This window comes from Salmo trutta, chromosome 21 (assembly GCF_901001165.1).
Source record: "Salmo trutta chromosome 21, fSalTru1.1, whole genome shotgun sequence".
In the NCBI taxonomy this organism is placed as follows: Eukaryota; Metazoa; Chordata; class Actinopteri; order Salmoniformes; family Salmonidae; genus Salmo; species Salmo trutta.
Window position 1 is genome coordinate 40697979 of NC_042977.1, and position 19713 is coordinate 40717691.

General features: G+C 43.2%; 1 protein-coding gene across 1 annotated transcript in view; it reads right to left on the reverse strand.

Annotated features, from left to right (window-relative positions):
* Nucleotides 1–750: 750 nt before the first annotated feature.
* LOC115157442 (uncharacterized) overlaps nt 751–19713 on the reverse strand; it is a 28388-nt gene continuing 9425 nt past the window's right edge. The window contains exons 15-30 of the mRNA XM_029705698.1: nt 19415–19678; nt 18905–19168; nt 17869–18126; nt 17527–17787; nt 15506–15766; nt 15070–15330; nt 10859–11119; nt 10512–10772; nt 9942–10208; nt 9406–9675; nt 8793–9053; nt 8378–8638; nt 5728–6018; nt 4884–5120; nt 1991–2044; nt 751–1809 (exon numbers count right to left, since the gene is read on the reverse strand). Of these exons, the coding sequence (XP_029561558.1) occupies nt 1523–1809; nt 1991–2044; nt 4884–5120; nt 5728–6018; nt 8378–8638; nt 8793–9053; nt 9406–9675; nt 9942–10208; nt 10512–10772; nt 10859–11119; nt 15070–15330; nt 15506–15766; nt 17527–17787; nt 17869–18126; nt 18905–19168; nt 19415–19678 (4019 nt within the window). The 3' untranslated portion in view covers nt 751–1522. The remainder of the gene's footprint in view (nt 1810–1990; nt 2045–4883; nt 5121–5727; nt 6019–8377; nt 8639–8792; nt 9054–9405; nt 9676–9941; nt 10209–10511; nt 10773–10858; nt 11120–15069; nt 15331–15505; nt 15767–17526; nt 17788–17868; nt 18127–18904; nt 19169–19414; nt 19679–19713) is intronic.

Consider the following 19713-nt stretch of genomic DNA (forward strand, 5'->3'; position numbering starts at 1 on the left):
AGAAATGTTCCATACCCACAAAAAGCTTATTTCTCTCATATTTTGTGCACAAATTTGTTAACATTCCTGTTAGTGAGCGTTTCTTGTTTTCCAAAAGAATCCATCCACCTGACAGGTGTGGCATATCAAGATGCTGATTAAACCATTAAAAGGCCATTCTAAAAATTTGTCACACAACACAATACCACAGATGTCTCAAGTTTTGACGGAGCGTGAAATTGGCATGTTGACTGCAGGAATGTCCACCAGAGCTGTTTGAAATGTGTTAATTTCTCTACTATAAGCCACCTCCAACATTGTTTTAGAGAATTTGGCAGTACGTCCAACCGGCCTCACAACCGCAGACCACGTGTAACCACGCCAGCCCAGAACCTCCACATCTGGCTTCTTCACCTGCGGGATCGTCTGAGACCAGCCACCTGGACAGCTGATGAAACTGAGTAGTATTTCTGTCTGTAATAAAGCCCTTTTGTGGGAGAAAACTCATTCTGATTGGGTGGCCTAGCTGCCAAGTGGGTGGGCCTATGGCTGCGCATGTGAAATCCATAGATTAGGGCCTTATGAATTTATATAAATTGACCGATTTCCTTATATTCACTGTAACTCAGTAAAATCGTTGAAATTGTTGCATGTTGCATTTATATTTTTGTTCAGTATACATACGTAATAAAAAGGAAAGATGCATATAAAACAAGTCATTAAAAATAACTTGTTGAAGGTATTGTAAAAATCACACAAAAACAAGAAATACATGTTTGAGCTTTGATTTGACCAACTTCAGCATGGAGGATGATGTGTTAGGAATAGTATACTTCATAGGTCATTTCTCACAAGTCATACAAATATTTTCTACTACTTGATACAACAGTCAAAGAGATAGGAAATCACCACTTTGGATACGATATCTCAACCATCACACCACAGAGAAAGCTACCCCAAACCTTTAAAAAAAAACGCTGACAATTTAGAAAAGGTTACGGTCCGCTATAGCAGTGTTTCCCAACCCTGGTCCTCCAGTACCCCCAACGGTACACCTTTTCAGTGTAGCCCTGGACAAGCACACCTGATTCAACTTGTCAACTAATCATACATCCCTCAAGGAATGAGGTGCATTTGTCAAGGGCTAGAACAACAACGTGTACTGTTGGAGGTACTGGAAGACGAGCTGGGAAACACTGAGCTATAGCATTCAGCTGTCTTCAGGGACCATACAATACATACTGCCAGCGGCCCTGTAATACATACTGCCAGCCGACCAGAGCCATACCATAGCTTTTGCGTTTAACCAGGAAGTCCCTCTGAGGTTAGAAGACCACTTTCCCAAAGGAGACCTTAGCTTTACAGAGTAAGGTAGACTAATTTGAGATTGAACAATTGCTTGTGGGTTGCCGTGCCCATGTTGGCACCAAAAGATCCGGAGACTGATAAGTATTACATTCTCATTCTGTGATACCCATGACCAGAGCCATATATTCAGATCAATTCATGGCTCTACTTCTTTTGTTCACACCAGAACCCCCCTTCACATCTTGACTGCAGTCTCCACACACACAGGCTCTGAGTAGGGCCCCCTGCTGGCCTCTGTCTGGGCCGACACAGATAGGCAGTAAGTGGAGGAAGGGTTGAGGTCAGTGACGATGGAGCTCTCGCCGTACACGGTCAGTATCTGGGAGCGGCTGGCGTGGCGGGGGCGAGAACTCTGCTCTCGGACCACCAGGGTGTAGTAGGCCGCCCCTTTCACAGGGGACCACTCCACTAGGAGGACGTTTAGGGTTTCCACGGTGACCCGCACCTCGGGCATGGACAGACCTGATGAAGGAGGCAAGGAGAGTGGTCTGATTATGAACTGAATTATTTATTGAATTGATTTTTTTAAAACCACTTTTCAGTTTGTAACGTTGCTCTCCTGTATCATCAAGTATGAAGTACCTATGAAGTACCTATGAAGTACCTATGAAGTACCTATGAAGTAGAGCAGAGCTTTACCCACCCGTCTCTGAGATCATCTCTTCTTCCCTGAGATCTCTCCTTCTCAAGTGATGCACTGTAGATGGGAACCATGTTAAGAGACAGTGATTAACATTGTATTAAGAGACGGTGATTAACATTGTATTAAGAGACGGTGATTAACATTGTATTAAGAGACAGTGATTAACATTGTATTAAGAGACAGTGATTAACATTGTATTAAGAGACAGTGATTAACATTGTATTAAGAGACAGTGATTAACATTGTATTAAGAGACAGTGATTAACATTGTATTAAGAGACGGTGATTAACATTGTATTAAGAGACAGTGATTAACATTGTATTAAGAGACGGTGATTAACATTGTCTTAAGAGACAGTGATTAACATTGTATTAAGAGACAGTGATTAACATTGTATTAAGAGACAGTGATTAACATTGTATTAAGAGACAGTGATTAACATTGTATTAAGAGACAGTGATTAACATTGTATTAAGAGACAGTGATTAACATTGTATTAAGAGACAGTGATTAACATTGTATTAAGAGACAGTGATTAACATTGTATTAAGAGACAGTGAGACAGTGATTAACATTGTATTAAGAGACAGTGATTAACATTGTATTAAGAGACAGTGATTAACATTGTATTAAGAGACAGTGATTAACATTGTATTAAGAGACAGTGATTAACATTGTATTAAGAGACAGTGAGACAGTGATTAACATGTATTAAGATACAGTGATTAACATTGTATTAAGAGACAGTGATTAACATTGTATTAAGAGACAGTGATTAACATTGTATTAAGAGACAGTGATTAACATTGTATTAAGAGACAGTGATTAACATTGTATTAAGAGACAGTGATTAACATTGTATTAAGAGACAGTGATAACATTGTATTAAGAGACAGTGATTAACATTGTATTAAGAGACAGTTGGATTAACATGTATTAAGAGACAGTGAGACAGTGATTAACATTGTATTAAGAGACAGTGATTAACATTGTATTAAGAGACGGTGATTAACATTGTATTAAGAGACAGTGATTAACATTGTATTAAGAGACGGTGATTAACATTGTCTTAAGAGACAGTGATTAACATTGTATTAAGAGACAGTGATTAACATTGTATTAAGAGACAGTGATTAACATTGTATTAAGAGACAGTGATTAACATTGTATTAAGAGACAGTGATTAACATTGTATTAAGAGACAGTGATTAACATTGTATTAAGAGACAGTGATTAACATTGTATTAAGAGACAGTGAGACAGTGATTAACATTGTATTAAGAGACAGTGATTAACATTGTATTAAGAGACAGTGATTAACATTGTATTAAGAGACAGTGATTAACATTGTATTAGAGACAGTGATTAACATTGTATTAAGAGACAGTGATTAACATTGTATTAAGAGACAGTGAGACAGTGATTAACATTGTATTAAGATACAGTGATTAACATTGTATTAAGAGACAGTGATTAACATTGTATTAAGAGACAGTGATTAACATTGTATTAAGAGACAGTGATTAACATTGTATTAAGAGACAGTGATTAACATTGTATTAAGAGACAGTGATTAACATTGTATTAAGAGACAGTGATTAACATTGTATTAAGAGACAGTGATTAACATTGTATTAAGAGACAGTGAGACAGTGATTAACATTGTATTAAGAGACAGTGATTAACATTGTATTAAGAGACGGTGATTAACATTGTATTAAGAGACAGTGAGACAGTGATTAACATTGTATTAAGAGACAGTGATTAACATTGTATTAAGAGACGGTGATTAACATTGTATTAAGAGACAGTGATTAACATTGTATTAAGAGACAGTGATTAACATTGTATTAAGAGACAGTGATTAACATTGTATTAAGAGACAGTGATTAACATTGTATTAAGAGACAGTGATTAACATTGTATTAAGAGACGGTGATTAACATTGTATTAAGAGACGGTGATTAACATTGTATTAAGAGACGGTGATTAACATTGTATTAAGAGACAGTGATTAACATTGTATTAAGAGACAGTGATTAACATTGTATTAAGAGACAGTGATTAACATTGTATTAAGAGACAGTGATTAACATTGTATAAAGAGACAGTGATTTACATTGTATTAAGAGACAGTGATTAACATTGTATTAAGAGACAGTGATTAACATTGTATTAAGAGACAGTGATTAACATTGTATTAAGAGACGGTGATTAACATTGTATTAAGAGACGGTGATTAACATTGTATTAAGAGACAGTGATTAACATTGTATTAAGAGACAGTGATTAACATTGTATTAAGAGACAGTGATTAACATTGTATTAAGAGACAGTGATTAACATTGTATTAAGAGACAGTGATTAACATTGTATTAAGAGACAGTGATTAACATTGTATTAAGAGACAGTGATTAACATTGTATTAAGAGACAGTGATTAACATTGTATTAAGAGACAGTGATTAACATTGTATTAAGAGACAGTGATTAACATTGTATTAAGAGACAGTGATTAACATTGTATTAAGAGACGGTGATTAACATTGTATTAAGAGACAGTGAGACAGTGATTAACATTGTATTAAGAGACGGTGATTAACATTGTATTAAGAGACAGTGATTAACATTGTGTTAAGAGACAGTGATTAACATTGTATTAAGAGACAGTGATTAACATTGTATTAAGAGACAGTGAGACAGTGATTAACATTGTATTAAGAGACAGTGATTAACATTGAATTAAGAGACAGTGATTAACATTGTATTAAGAGACAGTGATTAACATTGTATTAAGAGACAGTGATTAACATTGTATTAAGAGACTGGCTTCTGCCTAATTCGATAAGAAACAGTCACATTTTCAAACACAACCGTCTGGGTTGGTTCCTACCTGTTATTTCCCTGGTGGGGTCGCTCTCCCCGGCAGTGTTGCTAGCGGTGACCTCCAGGTTGTTGTAGTCGAGGTTGGCCAGGGAACAGGACAGCTCTACCGTGCTGCACACCTGGGTCCGCACCACGCCACTGATGTCATACACCATATACATGGTGGCGTAGACGGACGAGTTCCACGAGATGGTGGCTGAGGAGTTGGAACCACTGTAGGTCACCACCGGTGGAGGGCAAGGGGCTGGAGACAGACGGAATGCTATGGTTAGAGTTATGTTTAGGGCAAGGTCTATATGACCTCACCAGGAAAAACTCTGGGTCCCAGTAATGTTATGACTATAAGCTATAAAAATAAACAGTCGCACACTCCATATATAAACGTTGGTAAATCCCCAACGTTTCGGCATCACTGTGCCCTGAAGAAGACACCCTGAAGAAGACACCCTGAAGAAGACACCCTGAAGAAGACACAGTGATGCCGAAACGTTGGGGATTTACCAACGTTTATATATGGAGTGTGCGACTGTTTATTTTTATAGTTTATTCGCCGTTAGTCAGCACCTCCACATAAAATACTTTTCTCTGGGTGTGCACCAGCTCATGTTTTTTATATGTCATGACTTTAACATATGATGCACTGACGTCAGATTTTGGTGTGAAATGTGTTATGCTATAGAGATAGATTGAGGACAAAAGAAGAAGAAAATGGACTGCTTTAAAATGTAGCTGCTGTCACATAATGGCACAGATACAAACATGAGTCCTCTATCTAAATCCATGAGTTATGAGTCCTCTATCTAACTCTATGAGTTATGCACATCTGTCCCACGTTAGGCCTCTTGCTGTACCTGTGATTCCAGTGATGGCGGCAGAGGGGGCGCTGTAGCCTGCAAAGTTCCTGCTCCTCACTGTCGCGCTATAGGATGAGCCACAGGGGAGGAGCAGCTCAAAGAAGCTGGAGCTGGTCCAATAGGAAGACAGCTCGAACAGGGATTGGCTGTCTCCCAGGATGCTCCCGGTCACCTCCAGCAGGTACTGGACGTTGGGACAGTTCACATGGGTCCAGGAAGCATGCAAAAACTGGGTCTGGTTCTGCATGGGGAATATGGTCACTGCCATGGCCTCTGGGGGACAGGGAGCTACAGAAAATGGGAAGGACATACTGTCAGACTTTGAACAAAACGTAAACAAATACCTATACAGATCTAAACATGTTCCTTCCTCTCTGACCTTCCTCTCCAAATACCTATACAGATCTAAACATGTTCCTTCCTCTCTGACCTTCCTCTCCAAATACCTATACAGATCTAAACATGTTCCTTCCTCTCTGACCTTCCTCTCCAAATACCTATACAGATCTAAACATGTTCCTTCCTCTCTGACCTTCCTCTCCAAATACCTATACAGATCTAAACATGTTCCTTCCTCTCTGACCTTCCTCTCCAAATACCTATACAGATCTAAACATGTTCCTTCCTCTCTGACCTTCCTCTCCAAATACCTATACAGATCTAAACATGTTCCTTCCTCTCTGACCTTCCTCTCCAAATACCTATACAGATCTAAACATGTTCCTTCCTCTCTGACCTTCCTCTCCAAATACCTATACAGATCTAAACATGTTCCTTCCTCTCTGACCTTCCTCTCCAAATACCTATACAGATCTAAACATGTTCCTTCCTCTCTGACCTTCCTCTCCAAATACCTATACAGATCTAAACATGTTCCTTCCTCTCTGACCTTCCTCTCCAAATACCTATACAGATCTAAACATGTTCCTTCCTCTCTGACCTTCCTCTCCAAATACCTATACAGATCTAAACATGTTCCTTCCTCTCTGACCTTCCTCTCCAAATACCTATACAGATCTAAACATGTTCCTTCCTCTCTGACCTTCCTCTCCAAATACCTATACAGATCTAAACATGTTCCTTCCTCTCTGACCTTCCTCTCCAAATACCTATACAGATCTAAACATGTTCCTTCCTCTCTGACCTTCCTCTCCAAATACCTATACAGATCTAAACATGTTCCTTCCTCTCTGACCTTCCTCTCCAAATACCTATACAGATCTAAACATGTTCCTTCCTCTCTGACCTTCCTCTCCAATGTGTTTGATGAAGAGAGGAGGGAAGATGTCAAGAATCAAGAAAATATCATTTGAGAGAGAAAAACTATCACTACTCAATGATCAATATGATGACTGTACAATAAGGTGACTGTACAATATGATGACTGTACAATATGATGACTGTACAATACAATGACTGTACAATATGATGACTGTACAATACAATGACTGTACAATATGATGACTGTACAATACAATGACTGTACAATACAATGACTGTACAATATGATGACTGTACAATACAATGACTGTACAATATGATGACTGTACAATACAATGACTGTACAATACAATGACTGTACAATATGATGACTGTACAATACAATGACTGTACAATATGATGACTGTACAATACAATGACTGTATAATACAATGACTGTACAATACAATGACTGTAAATATGATGACTGTACAATATGATGACTGTACAATACAATGACTGTACAATATGATGACTGTACAATATGATGACTGTACAATACAATGACTGTACAATATGATGACTGTACAATATGATGACTGTACAATACAATGACTGTACAATATGATGACTGTACAATATGATGACTGTACAATATGATGACTGTACAATACAATGACTGTACAATATGATGATTGTACAATATGATGACTGTACAATACAATGACTGTACAATATGATGACTGTACAATACAATGACTGTACAATATGATGACTGTACAATATGATGACTGTACAATACAATGACTGTACAATACAATGACTGTACAATATGATGACTGTACAATACAATGACTGTACAATATGATGACTGTACAATACAATGACTGTACAATACAATGACTGTACAATACAATGACTGTACAATATGATGACTGTACAATACAATGACTGTACAATATGATGACTGTACAATACAATGACTGTACAATACAATGACTGTACAATATGATGACTGTACAATACAATGACTGTACAATACAATGACTGTACAATACAATATGATGACTGTACAATACAATGACTGTACAATACAATGACTGTACAATACAATGATTGTACAATATGATGACTGTACAATACAATGACTGTACAATATGATGATTGTACAATATGATGACTGTACAATACAATGACTGTACAATATGATGACTGTACAATATGATGACTGTACAATACAATGACTGTACAATACAATGACTGTACAATATGATGACTGTACAATATGATGACTGTACAATACAATGACTGTACAATACAATGACTGTACAATATGATGACTGTACAATATGATGACTGTACAATACAATGACTGTACAATATGATGACTGTACAATATGATGACTGTACAATACAATGACTGTACAATAAGATGACTGTACAATACCTGCTCCAGCCAGCAGAGGCTCACTGAAGGAGCTGTTGCAGGTCCCGTCTGAGGCCTGAACAGAGAAGTTGTACTGGGCACCACACTCCAGCCCTGCGATGGTACAGGAGGTCCCTGTGCTCTCACAGTAAAGCATGATGCCATCCTCAGCCTGGGCACAGCCCCAGTAGTCCACAACGCCACCTCTGGCTGTCCACGACAGCAACGCAGAGTGGTTGACACACTGAACCAACACGGACAGACCGTCTGGCTGGCAGGGCCCTGAAGGAAAGAAAGGTCAAAGTTGAAAGTTTAGGTCAAATGGCAGATGATGACACCATATAAATAGTGCATCATATTTCGCCAGAAGCACATGGAGCATGTCTTCATAAGTTCTTTGAGACACACACACACGTCATTTTTGTGTGATGCGTACCCGTATTGAACGTGACGCTCTGACTGGCCGTACTGGAGCAGTTCTCGTGGCTGGCGGTCACAGAGACGGCGTACTGCTGACCACACTGCAGCGCAGACAGGGAGCAGTTGTTGGAGGCCGTGTTGCAGGACCGCACGTCACCATTTCCACCCGTTGCGATCATGAGGTAGGTCTCAGCCACAGGGGACGCGGTCCAGGACACGTGCGCTCCATGGGACTCACAGGAGGAGCTGATGACCACACCCTGGGGTGGGCAGGGTTCTGAGAGGAACAGAGAGGGAGGAGGGTGAGAGGTCAGAGATGAACTTTAGATAGATAACAAGAACAAGCAAGGACACTAACCATGTTGACTATAATGACCACTGTTATAACAACTGTTATAAACCCTGTTCTGGAACAGCTTTACTACAGAGTACCAGGGTCTGTATGCACAAAGCGTCTCAGAGCAGGAGTGCTGCTCTAGGATCAGTTGTGTCTTTTAGCTCCTAATGAATATGATTATATGGACAAGCAGGTTCTGATCCCAGATCAGAACTCAGTACTCTAAGGTACTTGTGAATACAGGACCTGGTATGGCTCTTAATTCAGCAATGAAAGTAACATAGTAACCTACCCATACTGATCCTATAAGGAGGACTCCTCTGACTGGTGCAGCTGTCTGATGATGCTGCTACGATGACGGTGTAGTGCAGACCGCAGAGCGCCCCCTCCAGGTCACAGCTGCTGGCAGAGCTGTTGCAGGTCAGCACGCTGCGGTCACTGGCCTCCGCTGTGGCGGTGTACACAGAGTTTCCCACGCTGCCTCCCATGGGCGCCCACAGGACCAGGATGGAGGAGTTGTGACACTGGGCGAAGGCAGTGATGCTTGCCAGGGCGCAGGGAGCTGGAGGTAAACACAAGATATTTTGTTATTGATTTTCAGAGCGATATATAGCATGACACTAAATAATATGACAGTGGAAGACAAAATGATAGTAATTATTTTAACCTATTTTACTGGCTATAATTTTCCCAGTCAACTTACATTGTCCTCCAAGAGTTACTGAATATCACTCATATTTATTTTTACACCAATGACCAAAAACCCTACATCCCAGCAAAATAGCCCCATTCATCCAACCAGAACCAGGCGACATCGCCCTTCATTACCTGTCTCGAGGTCGAAGGTCGCACTGGGTGGACTATCACAGTGTCCATTGCTAGCAGTAACAGAGAAGTTGTAGCGCACGCCGCAGGCCAGGTCAGGCACCTTACAGGTGGTGTCAAAGCCGAGGGTGGAGCAGGAGGAGTTGTACCCCCCCACGCCATCAGCAGTCACCATGTATCTGTCCACCCCCAGGGCAGGGGCCCAGGACACCCAGGCAGAGTTGGTCACACAGTCCTGGCTACCGTTCACCCTCGTGGGCATGCATGGGGCTGGGTAGAAGGAGAGGAAAGTACGGTTAGATACACTGGAGCAATAGTCCTAGAGAGAAGATGCCTTTTAGTAGGGAAGTTCTGAACACTTTGAAGGGAGGTTTAGAGTCAGAAAAAAGTATCTCATCTGGGATCATGGATCATCTAGAACTTTATATGTGTCCAATATAAGAATAGCTAATTACAAAAATGTTCAGGAATCAAACTCTAGATCGGTTATGTATTAGTGGCTACACAATAGTTGATGGTACATTCTGATGACAAACAACTGAGCAATGTCGTGTTCTGATGACCCGGCCATACCTGATGAGACGTTGAGAGCCTGACTTGGCATGCTGTGGCAGCCTCCTCCGGCAGCGGTGACCTGGACAGAGAAGCTCTCTCCACAGGGCAGACTGGTGATGGAGCACTGGGTGTCTGTGGTGTTACAGGAGTGGCTGCTCCCTCCCTCTGTCACTGCATCCACCAGGAAGAACCGGGCATCCATGTTGGGTTCCCAGGTCACCAACATGATGCCTGAGGCACAGTACACCTGGGCAGCCACATTCTGGGGCGGGCAGGGGGCTGGAGGGAGGGATTCTCATTAGTCAATTGGATTAGCAACACATTACTATCTGTGTGTGTGTGTTCATGTTTTTTGCCCGTCTCACCCGTTTGCACGTCTGAGCTGACACTCTGAATGCTCCTACAGACTCCATCCATAGAGTGGACTGAGACGTTGTACATCTGGCCACACTGCAATCCCTCCAGATCACAGTAGGTGGCGCTAGAGTTACAGGAGGTAATGTGGCTGTTGGTAGCCTCTCCTACAACCATATAGGACAGTGCTCCACTGCCTCTGTCCCAGGTCACTGAGGTAGAGTTGGTGCTGCACTGGAGGCTAGTCTGCAGGTTACCAGGAGCACAGGGCCCTAGAGTGGAGACAAAAGGAAGGACAGTGGCTTCATTTGGTGTTATTCAATTATCTAATTCATTGAAAAACACATACATCCATATAATAAGAAAATTACTTGGATAGTGTTATAATAACCAAGATATTACTCCAAATGATCAAAGATATGCACTGAGTGTACAAAACATTGAGAACACCTTCCTCATATCTGCACAATCTCGAACAGCCTACTGTCACTCACAGATTCACTAGCTACACTAGCTGCAAATACATTTTAACAAAGCGGAATCAGGAAATGAATGTGCACTCTCCATTGCTATTCAATGCAGATCCCGCATGAATTCCTATTTGATCAAGTTTTTGATTTGGTGTGTGAATCTGGGCTGGCGATAAGATACTTTGTCACACTTTCTAAACCCAGAGGCGCAAAATAGCGAGACTTCCGGGAAGGCTTGCAAAACTGTCAATTAGAGTGAACAGTTCTTCCTTAGTTGTTCATTTTAATGAAATCTAAAGGCACAACCTAGATTCAAGCACGTCTTAAGTAGTTGAAGATGTTATTACTCCAACCTCGTGAAAGTGTCAAAATGACATGATTTAATTTTCATTAAATGCCTTTGATTTGATGGCCTGCACATGTGCAATTCGACGCGTGACACATGGGCTGCATTTCAAACTCAAAGTAGACAGCCCTCGGTCCTAAACCCTCAGTCCTCGGCCCTAAACCCTCAGTCCTCGGCCCTAAACCCTCAGCCCTAAACCCTCAGCCCTCGGCCCTAAACCCTCAGCCCTCGGCCCTAAACCCTCAGCCCTCGGCCCTAAACCCTCAGCCCTGGGCCCTAAACCCTCAGCCCTGGGCCCTAAACCCTCAGCCCTCGGCCCTAAACCCTCAGCCCTAAACCCTCAGCCCTCGGCCCTAAACCCTCAGCCCTCGGCCCTAAACCCTCAGCCCTGGGCCCTAAACCCTCAGCCCTCGGCCCTAAACCCTCAGCCCTCGGCCCTAAACCCTCAGCCCTCGGCCCTAAACCTCGGCCCTAAACCCTCAGCCCTCGGCCCTAAACCCTCAGCCCTGGGCCCTAAACCCTAAACCCTCAGCCCTCGGCCCTAAACCCTCAGCCCTCGGCCCTAAACCCTCAGCCCTCGGCCCTAAACCCTCAGCCCTTGGGGGAATCCCCAAGGCCATATTTGTCGTTGGTTCAAATGATTAGCCAAGCAAGGGAAGTTTGCAACGTTAGCTTTTGGAAATTGTAGAAATAAAACATTTGTTAGCTAATTAATTTGCTAGCTATCATACAGTAGGCGTATATTAATAATGATATAGTTAATATAAGTAGAAATGCAACCATAACTGACTGTAGCGCATACAGTATAAAGCACCCACAAGCTACCGGTGGCTGAAAACACAATCATTGCAGGGATGAACGAGTGACGAATTTTTGGGCAAAGGCGGTCCATTTAAAATGAATTCCTTCCTCCCTCACCCCTTGCCCTGCAAGTGTATACTCGTCAGTCGTCATGAGTCGTCATCAGAAGTGTCCACTTAATCTGAGGGCTGCAAGTGGTGTGATCGAGGATTTCTATTGGAGAAGCAGTTTCTGCCTATCTTCATACTGTACTTTCTTTGACTTTGTTTTATAATGGAGCCATATGCATCCGGTGTAACGTGCGTCGTATAGGGGGGGACCAAGGCGCAGCTTGTTGCGTGCTCATAATTATATTTTCATGAAAACGAATACTTATACAAAATAAACAAAACGACAGTCAACAGTTCTGTCAAGATACGTGAACGAAACAGAAAACAACTACCCACAAAACACAATAGAAAAAAACCCAACCTAAATATGATCTCCAATTAGAGACAACGTGAACCAGCTGCCTCTAATTGGAGATCATCCCAAAAACCTCCAACATAGAAATAGAATAATAGAACTAAACATAGAAACCAAAAACCTAGAATGCCCACCCATATCACACCCTGACCTAACTAAATAGAGAAAAACATCTCTCTTAGGTCAGAGCTTGACATCAGGTCAGGGCTGCAATCCAAACACTTAAAAGACACAAGTAATGTGTCTTTTAAGTAATGAGACACAGATAATGTGTCTCAGCCCTCAAATTAAGTGAACACTTTGATGACGTATCATGATGACTGACGAGTATACACTTGCAGGGCAAGGGGTGAGGGAGGAAGGAATTCATTTTAAATGGACCGCCCTTGCCCGGAAATTCGTCATTCATTCATCCCTGCAATGATTGTGTTTTCAGCCACCGGTAGCTTGTGGGTGCTTTATACTGTATGCGCTACAGTCAATTATGGTTGCATTTCTACTTACATTAAATATATCATCATTAATATACACCTACTGTATGATAGCTAGCAAATTAATTAGCTGACTAACGTTAGCCTGCCTAGCTGGAACTTCTGAAGAAGAAAAATGATTTATTTCTACAATTTCCAAAAGATAACCAAACAAAAACGTCATTACTTTTACGAGACGTATTTGTGCCGTCATGTGCATTAGTAGCACAATTTCTAACTTATTTACATTTGTTTTTACTTATACTTGTATGTTGACGTTGAGGTTTTAATTTTTGGCGGACTTTTCTTAGTGGATGTACAATCGTCGCGAATTGAATTATGGGAAGTTTCAGGCCCCAAAGTGAACATAATTGTACACTCGCAAACTCGACTAAAAACGAGGGCTGAGGGGCTTACATTGCAAACTTCCCTTGCTTGACTAATCATTTGGACCACCCTCCAAGATGGTGATGAGGATTCCTCCAAGGGCATAAAGCGAGGGTAAGTGGACGAGGGTGTGTCTTTTATGAGTTTGAACCGCAACCAAGCACTGGCTGTAGTACTTTCTTCTTCTATGATATCATGGCGGTCTGCAAACAATAGTTTTAAGTACATGCCGCCACCTACTGTGCTGGAATGTACAATCACGATTTGCCAAATTCTGTACTACCATGAAAATAAAATTCTAAGCTAAATAAATCCCTAAATATGGTGAATTCTTCCACATTCACCATAATTATGTGCCCCTCCACAATTGGCACATCTTTTCTTTACACTGAGCAGCTACAGTACATGTCCCAATCTTTGCATTTCTGGGACAAATTCTCTTAACATTGAAACTAAGGAAACCTATCTGTACTTTTCCTTGTAAGACGTTCTCAAATCTCAGCATCACTGATAAGCTTTCACTTCTTTGACCCTCTTTCCTACTGATCAAGCTTTTGGCCTCAATCACTCTGCCTCCCTTCACATTTTCTTTAATATCATCTGTGGACATAGATATTGGGACACCAGTGATGACTTTCCTCAATCTAACATAATCACCAGGGTCATGGCTTTTAATCTTCTTCCCATTAAGCTTTTCCATTTTCTGAATCTTCTCTTGCTGAGCCTGGCTACCACACAATATTAACAATCTACCATTTCCAATAAACCGAGCTAATTTCACTTCACCTACCTCTTTCTCTACGGCATTAGTTAGTCTGATAGGGTATAAGTGAGGCCCTGTCGTCTCATCAAACACCATCACCACTTTCCACTCCAACACATCATTACTCTTGCTTCCTAACTTTGCCCTCTTTACGCTTTCTTTACTAGACGCTCCACTGCTTCCAGTGTCATGATCTCTCTTCTTCCTATGTCTTTCCACTACCGACCATTCCGGTCCTTGACCCTCATCCTCCCGGCCATACCATCAGAACTGACACCCATATTGTTCTCATTCCAGCACAGCTGCTGCTTCGCCAGCTTTTTCTCAATGTCCTCCATTTCGTCCACACTACTTGCTGCCATTTCCCATTACCACATTTCTGCAATAGCGAAACAAGATATCAAACAACTCTCACTTCTGGTGAAACAATCGGTTTCATTCATTTCTAGTCGCCTCGAGTTGGCACTGTAATACTTTATGCAGAAACGTTCCTTTTCTGGAATGGAAGGGCATCTCTCACCTGTCTGCAGACTGGAGCCTATGCTTTGGGTGGAGTTACACTGCAGGTTGGAGGCTGTGACGGACACAGAGTAGCTCAACCCACAATCCAGGCTGGGCACGCCGCATAGGCTGGTGGGGGACATGCAGGTCTGTGACTGGCCGCCGGCGGTCTCCAGAGTGGCAGTGTAGAAGTCCGTTCCATTACTCTCCTCCCAGGTAACCATGGCGATGTTGGAGAGGCAGTCCAAGGAGGCGGAGACTGCAGTAGGTGGGCAAGGCCCTGAATGAGATCATGTGAGGTCAATTAACATTCACTCAGTTCAATTTAGTTGAATTCACTTTGAGAATTAAATTCACTTGAACTCTAACTCAATTCACTTTCACTTAATCAATGCAACTCAATTCAGTAGACTCTAACTAACACACACTGTTCTGTGATATTCTTTTTTTCTTACACGTCTGTATGTCAGCCGGGCCACTAGGGGCGCTGCTGCAGTTCTGGTTGGCAGCGATGACAGTCATACTATAGCTCTTGCCACAGGAAAGGAGAGGGAGTTGGACAAGGTTGGTGTTGACAATTCTCTCCATGAAGTACCCGTCGGTGCCATACACTGCCAACAGGTACTTCTCTGCCCCCTCACTGGCATTCCAGTTCAGATAGACCATACTCAGGCCACAGTCCAGACTGGCTACCAGGTCCTGGGGCACACACGGAGCTGGGGGGGGAAACAAAACATGGGATCTTGATTAAAGACCACAACTCCCAGAAGTCTTTGCAAGACCTAGTGGGTGTTATGCTACGTTAATAACCAAGTGAAGTGGTAATTGCCAGTTGGATCAATTCACATGCTTTGAACTCGTTGAGAAACGGTGATTGGCTAATGTCCAACAAGCTCGTCAACCATAAACTAGGCCCGGTTTTATGACTTAACAACCGGATCGAAAATACCTTTCAGAAACTTTCCCTTTGGCTCTGCAGTATTGAGAATGGAATGTCTGAGTGTTACAACAGAGAGAGACTTTGCCAAAAAATAATATATTTCACTATCCAAATGTTGGAAATTATGACAGACAGAGTATGGAAAATATATGTATATTTTGTGATGTCATTACAATTATCAGAAAGACTTTATAACAAGATAACTGTAACTCTGAAAGTGTACACGTCCTAGTTATCGGGTTTGCATCTAAATGTTGTATAAAATAAATACTTTTGAAAATATATAAATGTGATTTTAGCCTTCTAAATGAGATAATGGTTTTTCATATAAACCTGGGCCAAGTCAGTAACCACACTGATGGAACCGCCTTTCAGGCCAGAGTGCTTCAAAGGACTTGCTGAAGAATTAACATATTAGACAAGAGAGCGTGGAGCGGTGGCTACACGGCTGGAAATGGTTAAAACTACAAGACCAGAAAATGGTAAGACCCTCTGAAACTCGACGAGTGACGAAGGTGAAGACGAGACTAAAACATGCACTGCCTGCAGCTCTTCATGTAACGTGGTCTAGGACAATTGACCAAGATGAGAGGGAAGGACAAATTCCTCTCACCATCATAGGTACCTCTGAGGTATCTATTCGAACAAACATAGGGAAATACAGATCCCTCTGAACACAGAGTGGTACACCACTGATGTATCCATTCTAATGAACACACCAGAACAAAGAAGCATACAACTAAGAAGGACATTGTGACCTCTGGTGGACAACCAGAGACTTACACAACCAGATACTTACGTTGAACCACTTCCCACAGACGGATCGAGTTCAACAGAGAGACGACAAAGACATCCATCCGTAAATATATACATTGCAATTATTTTCAAATGAGCGGTTGGTCGTTCATGTGCAAAGTATTCATATTCCCATGAGCAGAGCTTCCACATGTATGTACGATAAGTCCACTCTCTTTGTCTCTCCCACTCTTTTTCTTTCCCTACCCTCTTTCCATTGTGTAACAAGCCCTCATATCGGGTTAGTCCACCAGGGACTTTTCATTGCATTATGTTAGTAATTCATATAACCTATACCGTGTGTGTGTGTGTTTATGTAATTCTGTGTGATTATTTAGTTAGTTAGTAATTAAATGATTAAGCCAATTTGTGTAACGCTGATTCATCACTTAGGCTAGGGTTCGTGCAGATATACAAGAATATTGCGACGTTCAGAATGAGACTGATATGAGGAAATGATTGATTGATGACTGGTATGATAGTGATATATTCTTGAGTTAATTCGGGAAACGGTAACTCATTAAATTAACTTTTCCCGTGGTGCCCGAAATTACTAATTAATTAATTGTTACATGATTCATTTAATCAAGTAATAATTAAACGTAGGATGTCATTATTTGATGAATAGCAGTCATCACATTAATGGTAGCCACGTCACGACAGTTGCATTCATCTGATACAAGACATACTGTATATCTTTGCTACTTTAATACAAATACATTGATTAAGCTCTGTGCATACCCATCTGGATGATGGTGCTGTTGCCAGGTGAGCTGGTGCAGATGTCGTCCCCTGACGTCACATGGACGGTGTACTCCTCCCCACAATGCAGGTTGCTCCATGTGCAGGAGGTGTTGTTGGTGACACACGGGTGTGTGTGCGCGTCCCGTCCGATGGCTATGGCCGTGTAGGTGTCGGCACCGTCACTGGGCATCCAGCTCACTGAGCCTATGCTGGCCCCACACTCTACATAGGTCTCCACTGCCTGGGGCACACAGGGAGCTGTAGAGAGAGAGATACAGGTCATCCCATAATTCCAACCATGGTTTGATCCGGTGTGCCACGCGTGGTGTTGGAACATACCAGTTTTGAAGGTGACGGGGGTGCTGGGCTGGCTGTCACAGCGATGGTCCTGGCCCAGCAGAGTGACACTGTAGATCTGTCCGCAGGGCAGCGAGGACGACAGGGAGGTTTTGGTGGTGTTGAAGGCCTCCACGTATCCCAGGTTCCCTGTGGCGGTGACCATGTAGAGTGCCGCGCCGCTGGCCGGGTGCCAGGAGAGGAGGAACTGCTCACTGTTACACAACAGCTGGGAGGTAACACCCGTAGGCTGGCAGGGCTCTGAGAGGGGGAGAGATGGTGCAGAGAGGGGGAGAGATGGTGCAGAGAGGGGGAGAGATGGTGGAGAGAGGGGGAGAGATGGTGCAGAGAGGGGGAGAGATGGTGGAGAGAGGGGGGAGAGATGGTGCAGAGAGGGGGAGAGATGGTGCAGAGAGGGGGAGAGATGGTGCAGAGAGGGGGAGAGATGGTGCAGAGAGGGGGAGAGATGGTGCAGAGAGGGGGAGAGATGGTGGAGAGAGGGGGAGAGATGGTGCAGAGAGGGGTAGAGATGGTGGGAGAGAGGGGGAGAGATGGTGCAGAGAGGGGGAGAGATGGTGGAGAGAGGGGAGAGATGGTGCAGAGAGGGGGGAGAGATGGTGCAGAGAGGGGGAGAGATGGTGCAGAGAGGGGGAGAGATGGTGGAGAGAGGGGGAGAGATGGTGGAGAGAGGGGGAGAGATGGTGCAGAGAGGGGGAGAGATGGTGCAGAGAGGGGGAGAGATGGTGGAGAGAGGGGGAGAGATGGTGCAGAGAGGGGGAGAGATGGTGCAGAGAGAGAGATGGGGAGAGAGAGGGCGAGAGAGAGATGGGGGAGATAAAGAGCGAGATGGGAGAGAGAGAGACAGAGAGAGAGGGATGGGGAGAGAGACAGATACAGGAATGAGAGAGTAATGTCAGACGGACCTACTGTGAAATCATTCAATAATGAACCACAACAGTGGCAGAATTGATCACTGAAAAGGTTTAATAATATGAAGCCAACTAAGTCTACTGTGCAACTGGCTGCTGTAGGCTAGTACCTGTGTTAATCTGAACAGTGTTGCTGGGTGGGCTGTGGCAGCCGTTGGCGCTTGCGGTCACAGTGAAGCTGTAGGTTTCTCCACAGGTCAGGTCAGTGAAGTGACAGGTAGAGCCAGTGGAGTTACAGTGCTGCACTGCCCCATCTGACCACCTGGAGGCGCTAGACACATACAGCTCCACCTCCGACCTCTCCTCCCAGGACAGGTCGGCTGTCTGGGTGCCACACGTCAAGTCTACAGCAACATGCTGGGGCGCGCACGGACCTGGGGGGTCAAAGGTTAGAGACTCTGAGGGGTTACACATAAGAGGAAGGTTAGAGAAGAGGGTTTACGCAGGTCAGATAATCAGTTCGGAAACAAACTAGAAAGATATAAGCAATATGGTGTTGGTTCCTCCCTGCTTTTCAATGTACTCTGTAACATTGCTAATACCTATCCAGATCATTCACATCTGTGAACACACAAAAGTCTAGTATATGTAAAAAGCAACCTGTCCAGACATCCACTTACGCGTGTCGAAGCTGGCGTTGATGGGGACAGTGATCTGACACTCCTGGTTGGTGGCGGTGAGTGTGATGTTATAGTGCGCCCCGCAGGACAGACCCGTGACATTACAGTGGTTCTGCTGGGTGGTGCAGGAGACTACCTCGCCCCCCACCCCATTGGCAGACAGGGTATAGTTGTTGGCTCCGTCAGTGTAGCTCCAGGACAGCAGGGCGGCGCCATCGCTCCCACAGTCCACCTGGGCCTGCACACTGCTGGGGAGACATGGGGCTGGGGGGGACAGAGGGTTAGTAGGGGACTCACAT